Consider the following 12,502-nt stretch of genomic DNA (forward strand, 5'->3'; position numbering starts at 1 on the left):
TCCAATTTTCATTTTTTGAGATCCACGTACATTTATCGATGATTTACGTGTACCTCGTTTTGGGAGCATGCATGTGATGGTAATTACTACGAGCAATTAATTATTAGTAGTCTCATTACATCAAAATGAGTATCGGGTAATCGGGTGAAATTTCAAAATATTCGGGTCTATCTATGAATCATTAGAAAATAATGACGGCTATAAATAGATAGTTGAGTTACCATACTACCTCACAATACAAACACTTTCCTTAAATAGAAATATATATAATATTACTAAAAAGGAATTATATAATCATGAATAACAATAATATGTATGCAATGGTGATTTTTCTACTTGTTATATCAAATACGATCAGTTTGGTATTGTGTTCTTCTTCCAACAATGATGAGGTGATTTCCATGGTCGTGGAAGAAAAAACACCTTACATGCAGCCATCAGGGATTATGGTCAGTACGTGTGTATATATATATTTCATTAATTACCTATACATCTTTTACAATAACATATATGCATGTTAGTTAGCTTACTATATATAGATACAACAATATGCATATGTTACTATTATTGTATATTCTTAACACTTCCTCTCGCGTTATATATCTTTAATTTGATGGAAAATATACAGTAATATGTATTGACATATGTATTAATTATGTTTTTTTTTTTCTACTACAATTTCTCGATCTATCCAGGATCAGAATCCGGTTCAACTTGGACGATTCAGTTTAAAAGATGGGAGGTTAGTGACACTATCGCGGCATGTGAACGGAAAAGAGAATAGCTGCGTTCCTCCTGACGATCCGTGTGGCGCGCTTGATTGGTGCTGTGAAGGCCTTACATGTGACGGGTACTTTGACGGAAGGTGCAAACGCGACGCAGATTGCCTTCCTGCCAAATCTGGGTGTGGCGGACTCACCGAACCATGTTGTTATCCCTATAGGTGCAATGCACTCAAGTATGGACAATGTGTGTAGCTATCTAGCTAGCTAGCTATATAATGACAAGATCATCATCAGTTGTCTTTTTGTTGTACGTAGTGTTTAATAAAAAACTGCATTATATTGCTGTATCGGTATATATCAATGAATTAAGTTCATTGATACATGCTGTAATCGAGTAGTCTTAATGACTCTATCGCGTGTACGTCTTTTGATTGTTTTTAATAAATAATAATGCAGTGATCTTTCCCACCCCCGCATTTTAGTGTATTATTTATGCAGTATTGAAAGTAACACATGGGTATATTTGTGGTCGATCGATAACCGGCCACTCAAACCGGACAATAATTCGCTGCCTATGTATAGTATAAAGCACTTATATATAAACTATCCCAAAAATCATCGAATCAGAAGCCCCAAATATAGAACGAAAGTATCTTAATCAAGAGTCCAAAACAAACCCTAATTAGCTAAATTTATAATAAGGTATCAATTAACTAACAATAATAGATTGAAAACATGCAAATTTAATTAGATTATTGTTTAATAATAATAAACGCACCTGGTACCTGTGTGAGGAATTTGGAGATTAATGCTTCACTAATTGATTTGTGTGACTACTGACTAGTATAGTAGTATAATATCATATCGAATTATCGATACTCACCTAAAAAAAAAATATGTCTGGGGCCTTGGGGCCTGATAAACGCAGGGTTTTTGAAACTATATTTGGGCTTTTTAATGAGTTTATATTGAGTTGGCTTATTCTCCTGAAAGTGTATTTATCATCGTCACGTATAAGGTATAATAGTGTTTTTAAGGCAATAATTTGGCCAAATTACCAAAAATGTGGGGGAATAGAATTATAGGTTCTAAAACTACTCAAGTTTAACTTGCGCGAGGATTTTGATGGAGCTTTGGATCTGAAGAGCTTTGATTTTTTTTGGGTTATCTACTTCAAAACAGTTTATACATTAAAAAAAAAAAATTCATTTGTTCATATTTGGTTATAAAAAGTGTAAAAAATTTATAAATTTAATCACATATAAAAATGTGTAGAAAAAAATTACATTTAAAAGTGTGAACAAATTTTAAAAATTATAATTTTTTCATACTTATAAATGTGTAAACAAAATAACACTTAAGAGTGTGAACAATTGTCAAATATTTTCACACTTAAAAATGTGAAAGCCAATTTGTAATACATGGTTTCTTTACACTCCTCATGTGTGAAGAAAATAGGCGTTAACATTCACATTTTTAAGTGTGAACAATTGACATATTTTTACACACTTGAAAGTGTGAACTTTTCTTTCTCATATGTATAAGTATGTAAATATTGTGATTTTTTAAATTTTTTCACACTTTTAAACGTAAATTATTTCTATACACTTATAAATGTGATTAAGTTAACACATTTTTTCACACTTTTTAAAAGTATTAAAAAACAAGTGTGAAAAAAATGACATATTTGTTGTAGATGCACAACACAGAGTTTTAAATGATGGTTAACATGTGTTGGCTTAACATCTTCAAGATTAACTAATGTGGTCTTATCTTTTGTTGTTGAAGAAGAAACTATAACGAACCAATAATGCAAAACAAACTAAATTAAAAGGGATAATAATAACAATAACATAAGAATTAAATGTTAAATAATAATAATGATTAAATATGGACAAAGTATATAAATAAAAAAGCCCTTTTGATAGTCGATCGTAGGTTTCTTTTGTGGTAGGTTTTGTTTTGTTGAGAATATGTGAGGGTTTTTGCTAAATAACTTTAGTGATTTTGAAACATGTATTCAATATCTAAAAAATGAAATGGCTAAAAGGAATAAGAAAGGAGCCACTAGAAGTTCCAACCTGTTGGAGATAGTTTACTCTGAAATTCGTAGCTCCTATCCCGCATCCATCTCAAGACATACATCATTTATTACAATCATTAACAATTATTCGTGTTATATGCACCTATATTTGATCTAAACCCTTAGAGACTTTTATTGATCTTAAAACTTTGGTTTTAAACCAACTTGATCGAAAAATAAAAGTTGCGAGATCAAATAGAGAAGGTAAGAATTATGGTAGACATACTAATATTGGTTAATTAGCTCCTGATCCTTTCCATAACGGTTGAAAAGAACATGACATAAATTAACCAATACACCATGATTGGTTCTCCTCAACGAAATAATGTTTCGAAAAGGATAAATGGAACCTTAGTTGTAGACATGGTGAAAAATATGTTTGCCAACACGAACTTACCTACTTTCTTTTGAACATAGGCCTTAAAACAACTTTTCATATACTCAATAAGAGTTCCATTATAATCTGTACCTAAGACTCCTGGACAGAAATGAAACCGAGTCTAAAATATATGAAAGTGTGAGGTTGTTTTGCCAAAGCATAATTCTATCTTAAAGAAACTGGATCCAAAATCCCTTACATGTTTCTTTATTGGTTAACTTGATAACTTATCATAAAAGGTTATTGTTTTACTGTTTTTCCTACACTCCTAGCATTATTGACACGTAGCATGCCACATTTCTCAAGAACTAAGAGATCAGTGGGAGCACGATGAATCATAACTTAAGATTTGCAAGAAGAACAAGAAGCGGGGGAAACGACTTGTCAGTTATTATTAAACCTCCGATAAATCCTCTTGTACCTAACGCTGCTCCTAATTACACTGACTTACTTTCTCCTAATCAAAATCCTAACCCTCCTAATCAGGATACTAATAATGCTAAAGCATCTTCCTTACTAAACCTGAAAGTCAACTTAGGAGATCATCTAGGTCACGCAAGGCCATCACTTTGATGATTTCATAACTTAATTTACTGAAGTTGAAACATTGGAAAGCTTACTGATCCTACCTCTTATTAAGAAGCCATTAATAGCAATCGAGCCGCTTAGTGGAATGAAGTCATTATTTAAGAACTTAATTCCATGTAGCATAATGACGTTTGAGACTTGTCTTGAAGAATCCAAACCCGTAGGTTGTAAATGGATCTTCAAAACCAAATTTGACCCGAATGAAAACGTCGAACGCTATAAGGCAAAACTGGTTGCGAAGGGCGTTACTCAAAAGGAACGAATCGATTATCAAGAGACCTTATCTTTTGTCTCTGTTAAAGAATCCTTAAGTATTATCATGGCATTCGTATTATGATTAAGAGTTACATTAGATGGATGTTAAGACCACTTTCCTAAATGGTAACTTGCGATAAGACGTATACATGTGAACCTGAAGTTACAGTAGGTATATAGCACATGGTCTGCAAGTCGAATAAGTCCATGTACGGGTTGAAGCAAGCATCACTAAAATGGTACCTTAAGTTTAATGAAGTCATAAAAGGACAAGACTTCCTAAGTAAATCGAGTGGATTAATGCACCTATCTTAAGATCAATGGGAGTAAATTTTCAATCCTTGTTTTGCACGTAGATGATATTATACTTGCAAGTAACAACTTGGATATGTTGCGTGAGTCGAAGCGTTTACTTTCGCATAATATCGACATCAAAGATCTCGATGATGCCCCTAATGTCATAGGTATCGAAATACATCAGGACATGCGTAATGATGTTCTGAGTCTTTCTCAAAAGACTTATAATGAACACATCTTAGAACGCTATAACATGCAGCACTACACACCCACTATAGATCTAGTAGTAAAAGAAAACATATGTGATTGTTTCTGAAGTCCAAAACATTGAGATTAAAAGGGAGCAAATGAGGATGATACATTACTCACAATTAGTTAAGAGCATTATGTACACTCAGGTCTGTACTCGTCCAGATATCGCTTATATAGCCGATATGCTTGGGAGTTAACTATCGAATCCCATATTAGCATACTGGAAAGTGGCTAAAGGTTCTACGATATCTGCAAATAACCAAAGACTACACATTAACTTAGAGAAGAAGTGTTTTGGTCAAAAATTACCTAAGATAATCTACGTTGAAGACTTAGATCAATAATGTAACCAAACTTTCGTTCGTGAGGTTGTCTGCCTAAAGATCTTGAAAGGTTAGTTTACTGAGATGTTAAAATAATTGCGAAAATGTAACGTATTTGCTAAATATTGAATAATCACGTAAAATAATGCTAAAATGAATGTTTTTATCAAGATAAGACTGTAAAAGTAAAGATCTACTTGTAAAATCTAATAAATGAACATATAAAGTGCCAAGATCTTGAATAAAAAACGTTAAAACATGATGATATTTAACAAATTCGTTAAGAAACAGTATAAAAGCATAAAATATGAGTAATTAATGTACTTGAACATAGATAAAATGATTACTTTGTAAAAGTTGATCTAAAGTAAGGAAAACGTAAAGTTATGAGCGATAATCGTAAGAAAAACGCTATATAAAATATATATATAAAGTAAAATGCATAAAAAGAGTAAGAACACGGTGATTTGTTGACGAGGAAAAACCCTTAATCCTTCTGGATTACCGGCATAAAAACCCCAGGAGGAAGCAATCGTCCCTCTGTGCTACTTTTATTATTCTAAATCGAAATTAATTACACTTCGAGAGCGCAAATGATTGATCTAAGTGTTACAATGATGAAAAGTGTTATGTGGAATGTGTTTATAGAAGAAACTAGAGAGAAATATGTGTTTTTTCTGGTCTAAGACGAAGTGCCTAAGCCTGCAATCATTTGCCCCTTTTATAGAGAAATTAACCAACTAACTATTCTAAAAATCTGGGATCTTGGAGCTGAAAATCGGGGATCTTGAGCTGATTCTTCTTTTTGACTTGATTACTTGGTAAATGGACGTTATGGAGCCATTTTCACACGTTTCAACCATAAATTCCGACTTTGGGGGCAAGTCTTCCATTTTAATCGTTCCTATACAGCTAAATCACAGAAATAACGGTCAGATATCTTATAGCCCCAAGATCTTGAACCACGAAGATCTTGAACCACAAAGATCTTGGACCACGAATGTAAGTCCCAACTCAATAGATGGTACTAACTGAAAACACCTCAATGTCAATGGTGAGATTTCTTTGCAATATAAACATTGAACTGGAGATGACCAGTTACAGTGAATGTATACCAAGTCCTTGGTTAGATTACTTAAATGGTGACAATAAGTAAATGACAATGCAATAAGTAAATACGATAAAGTAAATATGGTGAGACCAAGTTGTAATTTTCAAATGTATTTTATTTATTGATGTGAAATAAAATAAAAGGTTGTTCCGGAACCAAGATAATACATAATTGTAAATATCTTAACAACCTATGAAATACAGTTGATCTATACTTGGAAATTCTCTTTCACAATCGAAACACTTAAAGTTGTGAAGTGTTCCCTTTTACGATTGAGAGAATATTGCACAAGTTTACCAAGAATATTGCAAAAGTCTGAATATGCAAAGTTATATTCTTGTTGTGCAAAGACCTCTATATATAGACAAAGTTGGCATTGGGATTCCAACTTTGTAGTATAGATATGGTTGACAACATTTAAGGAAACTAGTTAAATTCCTTTGAAATGCTTGATAAGGTAAGTCAAGATGTTATTTTATCCAACCTGCTTTATGCACTTTTATACTTTAATCATACACAAATGATATTGTCTTGTATAAAGCTGCATAAAGCAGAAAGGTCTTCCTCGTAATCAGTGTAAAGCATTGTAAAGACTTTAAACTGATGGTCTCCAGTTTGAGTAGAATGCCAACTGGGCTTCGCTGCCATTGTCATTCTCCATCTTCCACTTATTGTCTTCAACTCCAACCGGAATGTCTTCAGTTTTGTTCAGATCTCAACTAGAGGAAGTCATCAGTTGCATAACTGTATATTGCAACTGGACTTCTATATTTCAGGACAATTCTTCTGGACTCCAGTTGCAACTGGAGAGGCTCCAGTTTTCAGCCAAAACTGGACCTAACAAATTTCCCCTAATTGTCCTGAAATATTGTCAAGTATTTTCAAACTTGTTTCTATACAAGTTTAAGTTTGAAAAACTTCTGTGTGATAAAACCTATTAATTTTCCAAGGCATTTTTATAGATCATCAAATGCCTTGGGTACTAGTTTTAATGTTTGTAGATTTTATCAACTATCTAACTTGTGGCTTACAATCTGGCAACTAGTATATACAATAATTTTACAACAGATACAAGAGATTTAAATAAAATTACAAGTAGATAGATAGAAGGAAAACTTAAACAGATGGCCCTTCGCCAGTTTTCCTTCTCTTGGCAATTGAAGAAATTGGTTGTTTATCCTCTGGATCAACGTTCAATCTTTCCTCAACGCTTTCCTTGAACTTGATCAGATTTTGAAGCACATGGATCCAACCTTTTTTAGCCTTGTTCTTTTGTTGCCGTGCTTCCAACAGATTCAGCATCTCCACATGCTCAAAATGACCATATTGATGAACATCAGGGTTCTCAATTGAGAGCTTTGGTCCATTGAAGTATTGAATGGTAACCACAAAGTGCTTTGCTCCAGGTTTGATAGATACACTTATTTCAGTAATCTTACAAGGATTATATCTTCGCTGCTGAACTTCAGTCAAGTATGCACGTGCTTCAGATTCATTTGTTAGTTTGATCTGATCAGTGCTTAGTTTGTATACAACAGTTCAGATATCTTCAGTTGATGGCCCATTGGGTTCTACCCAAGTCCTCAGAATTGTATCCCTTGGCAAGGGTTTTGTCTTTGATTTACTCTTGGACTTGGGTGGATTCAACACTTGTTTAACCACCTTCTTCACCTGCTCAATTCTTTTTAGAATCCCTTTAGTTCTCACTTCCTTTGCCTTCTCCACTGAAATGTTCAAATTCCTGGCATCATGCTCAGCTTCATCATCTTGATAATGCTTATCCAGTTCAACCTCCAGCATTTCTTTCAAGGCATCAACAATTTTTGCATCATGTTTAACCTTCTTGTTTCTACAAGTGTCATGCCCAAAAGATGAGAATCACTGGCATCAAGTAAAGTGGAAGGAAAGGTTTTTCTAGATTCTACTTGATTGATTTTCATTTGTTTCTTCCTTTCCTTAATTTCATTCCCAATTCTTGCCAGTCTTTTGCTATCACTTTCTGCCACTGGAGGAAGCTGATCAACATTGCCAGTTTCAAGTATTGGCATATCAGTAGCTGGCTGGGCAGATTTATCAGATGTAATACCTTTGCCCTTATCCACATTCCCCCTATCTCCCACATCCTCAAACTCTTCAATGTGCCCACCAGCATCAGTACTGGTGGCAACAACAACATGGCTAGCATTAGTACTAGCCCCAACAACCACCAATTCTTTCTCAGTACCTGGAGCTTCAACAACAGTGCGGGGTGCATGAACAGATCTTTCCCCCTTGGCAGCATCTAGTCCTTTTCTTATGGCTTCAAAATCACTATGAGTAGATGGTAAGCGACCTAGAGGCTGCCACGACTCCATGTTCTTGCACTCCTTGAAGAATCCACAAATCATGCGAACTGTCCTCCACAAATGATTGATTTCTTGAGACTGAACCAAAACATTGCCACTGGTGGTGTCTTGACTCATTTGAATAGCTTTAAGTATGTTCAACTCATCTGGAGAGAGCCCAATTGCAACCACTTCCTTAACAACCTCCTTCACAACTTCCTTTTTCTTTTCTTTGCCAGCTTCAGTTGTCAGTTTGTCAATAGTTGTTGTATGATCAGATACCTTGGTGACTAATGTATCAAGACTGTCCCTCAACTGGTTGATCTCAGATGTAATTGGAGTTAGATCAATCCGAGGCGCGACAATCTTGGTGATCTCAGACATCACTTTTTCAATTAATTGCTGTTCTTTGGTAGCCAAAGTATCTTCAATCTTCTGACCAACTAAAGTGGCCAACTGTTGCCCAAGCTCAATCACATCCAGACCAAGTTTTTCAACAAGATCCTTAACCTGTCTTTCCAATTCTTTCAAATCAACCTCTGAAGATCTAACAATTGTGGTCTACAGGTTGGTGATAGATGATGTGACATTGGGTTGACTTAGTTGAAAAGTGAAAGTGCGGTTTGGACCCATTAAACCATGATCTAACAACATCTAAGTGTGCATAATCCACTTAAATTTGTCTTTGAGGTTTCTGATTAAATCAAGACATATATGCACGAATTACATGAAGAATAAGAGATAAGAACAGATGTAAAACTCGTGAATATCATTACTCATATGGATATTACACCAAATCAGTATACATCTGACTGGCACGGGGTATAGATCTCTACCCCGTGCGTGTTGAATAGTTTCTGTTGCAACTCAAACCATTAATCTACAATTGTAACCTAATTCTAGTATATATAGGCTGCTTCATGGGCTGGGCTTCCATCTCGTTCGTGGGCTCCGCACATCTTCACACGAACTAGTTGCCTCGTGCTGACATCATCACGAGGTGATGATGATGTCATCATGACCTTGATGATGCCTTCTCTTACATCATAATCAGCCCTTAGAATTGCATTGCAATGGACAATAAAAGGTGCTCAGAAGTTGCATCTACAAAAAGCTTCTCTTAAAGATGTTGCAAGTAAATTGGAGCTGGTAACTAACTCATTGAGTTTCTTGAACACCAAGTCTTCATTATCAGAAAACTTGTTGATCCCCAAGTCAACCACTTTGATGTTTGTCATATGTTCTTTGTGGTACTTGGAGAGTGACTTGGTGTTTTTATCTAGTACCTTTTGAATATCCTCCACCCTCGTAAGAAGGTTTTGGATATCGGCTTGGAAGGCAACAAATTGACTATCCCATGAGGAGGGGAAGGTGTCACTGGACCAACTCTGAATGCTACAGATGCAACTGGAGGCGGTAGAACAATATTGGGTTCTCCAGTTGATGTAGCACCAGATGAAAGAAGAGGAGTTGTTGTAGAAAGAAGCTGAGGAGAAGCAAATTGTCGTTCATGCTGAGAATGCTCAGGTGTGAACGATGGCGACGGTGGTGTTAGAATATGTCTATTTCTAGGCACATTCAAAGAGTTTAATAGTGCTCGGGAGGCATATGGTGGAATTTTAGTGAGCGATGAGTAATCTTGGGAGACTGAAACTGGAGGATCTAGGGGCCGATCAGAAAAGGAAGGGGGCTGATCATGTACAGATGCATCAGCCATTTCCTGATCAGATTGGTCTCATCTGAATCCAAAGATTCAAGTTGAAACTCACCCTTATTTATGCCTAGATCCATAAATGATAGGGGTGGCTGAACAACTTCTTCAGACTCCTGATGACCAGTTCCAGTTACCTGGATGGTTTCATCAGTTGGGGGATCCATTGCCGAAGCATTTTCTCCCTGGAAAGAAGGTTACTTGTGCCTCAACAACAACTGCTCGATCGTCAGCTGAAGTATCATTGGCCGAAGAGTCTGGAACCTCGATCTCTAGTTGTGACTGGCCAGAGAGTTCATCAGTTCATGCAATCAAAGTGCCAGAAGTTTGGTTCTCTAAGTTGAGTGCTGACATGGACTCTAATCTGGGTTGGGTTGACCCAGTTGCATCTTCACCACCTTCACTTAGAGAAGTTTTGAGGGTGGTTGCTTGCGGTTCATCCCTTTGACTATCTTCAGTTGCTTGTTGGGAAGCAGCTGAAGGGCTGGCTTGGGTACTAGTGTCAGTGGCAACTGCTGACAAGTTCCTAGAACGTTGTTTCTTTGACCTTCTTGCCTTTGGAACTACCTGGACACCTGTTGGGAGGTCTCCAGGGTACACAGTCTGGGAAACAGACAAACTGGAGCTGGCGAGGTTAGACTCTTGCCCAGGTTCGGCAATTGTCACAATGCCAACAGACGAACTGGTGGGTCCCTCATTGTTTTGAGGCCCGCCCAGTTGTCTTTCTGACTCACCTGGTATTGGTGCATCAGTTTTAGCGAATGCCAACAACATTCTTTGTGGAATCTGGACTTCATTCACAGTTGATTCAAGGTTGTCCAGATTCCTAACTAATTCTGGGACAAAGTAAAGTGATTGTGTGTTTTTGTATTCATCTCTGCCCAAAAGCAACTTAAAACATAAAGAAAGAAAACGCGAAAATGGGATACATCGTCCCCTGTTGCCTTTCAATTTGAAGACAAGGCTTCTAAATAATATATTCGCGAAATCAACGCTTAAACCATTCCACGGGCAGTAAGCCATCCCTGCCTGGAAGGAGTTGATCTGGTCTAATCCACCAGAACTCCCACCCATACTTTCAACCAAGTGTATGAGGAAGTACCTCTAGGATGGCGTGTGGCCTTTCATCGTCATCGGACCTTTGGTTCTCAAAACCCAATTCTCAAGTACCTCCTTATTCCCCATATCAAGGAGTACCTGACGAAAATTAATGTTTGGGGATATTGTAACTGGAGACTCACCCTGTCTCTAGTAGTTGAGGTGTAGGGCGTCCCTTAACGTTTCAGTTGTGATGGTACACCTGACAGACCCATCCTTAAGAGTGAAGGAAATGGATGAACTGTCATCGGAAAGAGTGGCGGTGTACCAGAACTCACACAAGTAATCATGGTACATCTTGTGTGGGTTCAAGGAAAAGGTCTCGCCGATGGGAGAATCACGAAGAAAGGATTGGATTCTCCCAGTGAGGGTATCGGCGGCCTGTTGCCCTTTTAAACTGGCCATGGGGTAATATTGGGTTTAATTTAATTAATTTTGAATTGATTGGGGCACCTACGGCGTGCTTAACATTTGAAGATGGATTGTACTAAACGGTGAGCAAATTCACATTGCGAGTACGGGAGGATGAAGCTTTAGGAGCCATTTGATTTAAGAAGGAAATTGAAATTTGGGATTAGGGTTTTTTTATTTATTTAAGAAGCAAAGAGAGAAATGAAGCAATTTTGATGATTGGAATTGAATGAAGGAATGTGAAACGAAAGTAAATATGTTCGAAGTAAATAAGGGGTATTTAAAGGTTGGATTCATAATCCCAAAGAATAACCAAGAATATTTAATTACCAAAACTCAATAATTAAAAGATATTTATAAATATTACTTTGAATTTTGAAGCAAAAATTTAATTCTTGGTGTCAGCATTAAATGCTACGACGGCTTATATACCCACCCGCCCACTATTTTTTCACAATCCCCATTAAAAGTGCCTCTTTTTACAACATGGTGTTGACATGTCATGTGACAGTTGTGAGTGGGTTAAACTACTCGAGCGTCTTCATGTGTCACAAACATTGACCAAGTATTATTACCATTATGAAAATCTTGTTAACCTCCAGTTATAAGACACGACCAAACATGTGCATTGGAGGATTAGTCCAGTGCCTGCTTCAACTGGAGAGCTCTCCAGTTTTAATTTTTTTTCAAACAAAAACAATTTTAGTCAGAAAAATATTTTGAGTCTTTTCCCCTAGAATGATGACCCAGAGATCAGTTAGTGCCAGGATAGTCTCACAAAGGCGTTCGATAGCCTGGCGAGCAAAGATCATCTGGACCTCCTAGTCCGTCCAGCTGCGCTGTCCAGATACCAGATATGCTTCTTTCGATCGCCCTGCACACCCACGAAATCATTAGTTATTTTTGTGAACCCATCTTTTCTTGATGGGTTCACTGGACTTTACC

General features: G+C 36.6%; 1 protein-coding gene across 1 annotated transcript; it reads left to right on the forward strand.

Annotated features, from left to right (window-relative positions):
• Nucleotides 1–296: 296 nt before the first annotated feature.
• On the forward strand, nucleotides 297–977 carry LOC122597330. Its single transcript, XM_043769936.1, has 2 exons — nucleotides 297–449; nucleotides 696–977. The coding sequence occupies exons 1-2, from the start codon at nucleotides 297–299 to the stop codon at nucleotides 975–977; spliced, it is 435 nt and encodes a 144-aa protein (XP_043625871.1).
• Nucleotides 978–12,502: the final 11,525 nt, after the last annotated feature.

This window comes from Erigeron canadensis, chromosome 4 (genome assembly GCF_010389155.1).
Source record: "Erigeron canadensis isolate Cc75 chromosome 4, C_canadensis_v1, whole genome shotgun sequence".
Lineage (NCBI taxonomy): Eukaryota > Viridiplantae > Streptophyta > Magnoliopsida > Asterales > Asteraceae > Erigeron > Erigeron canadensis.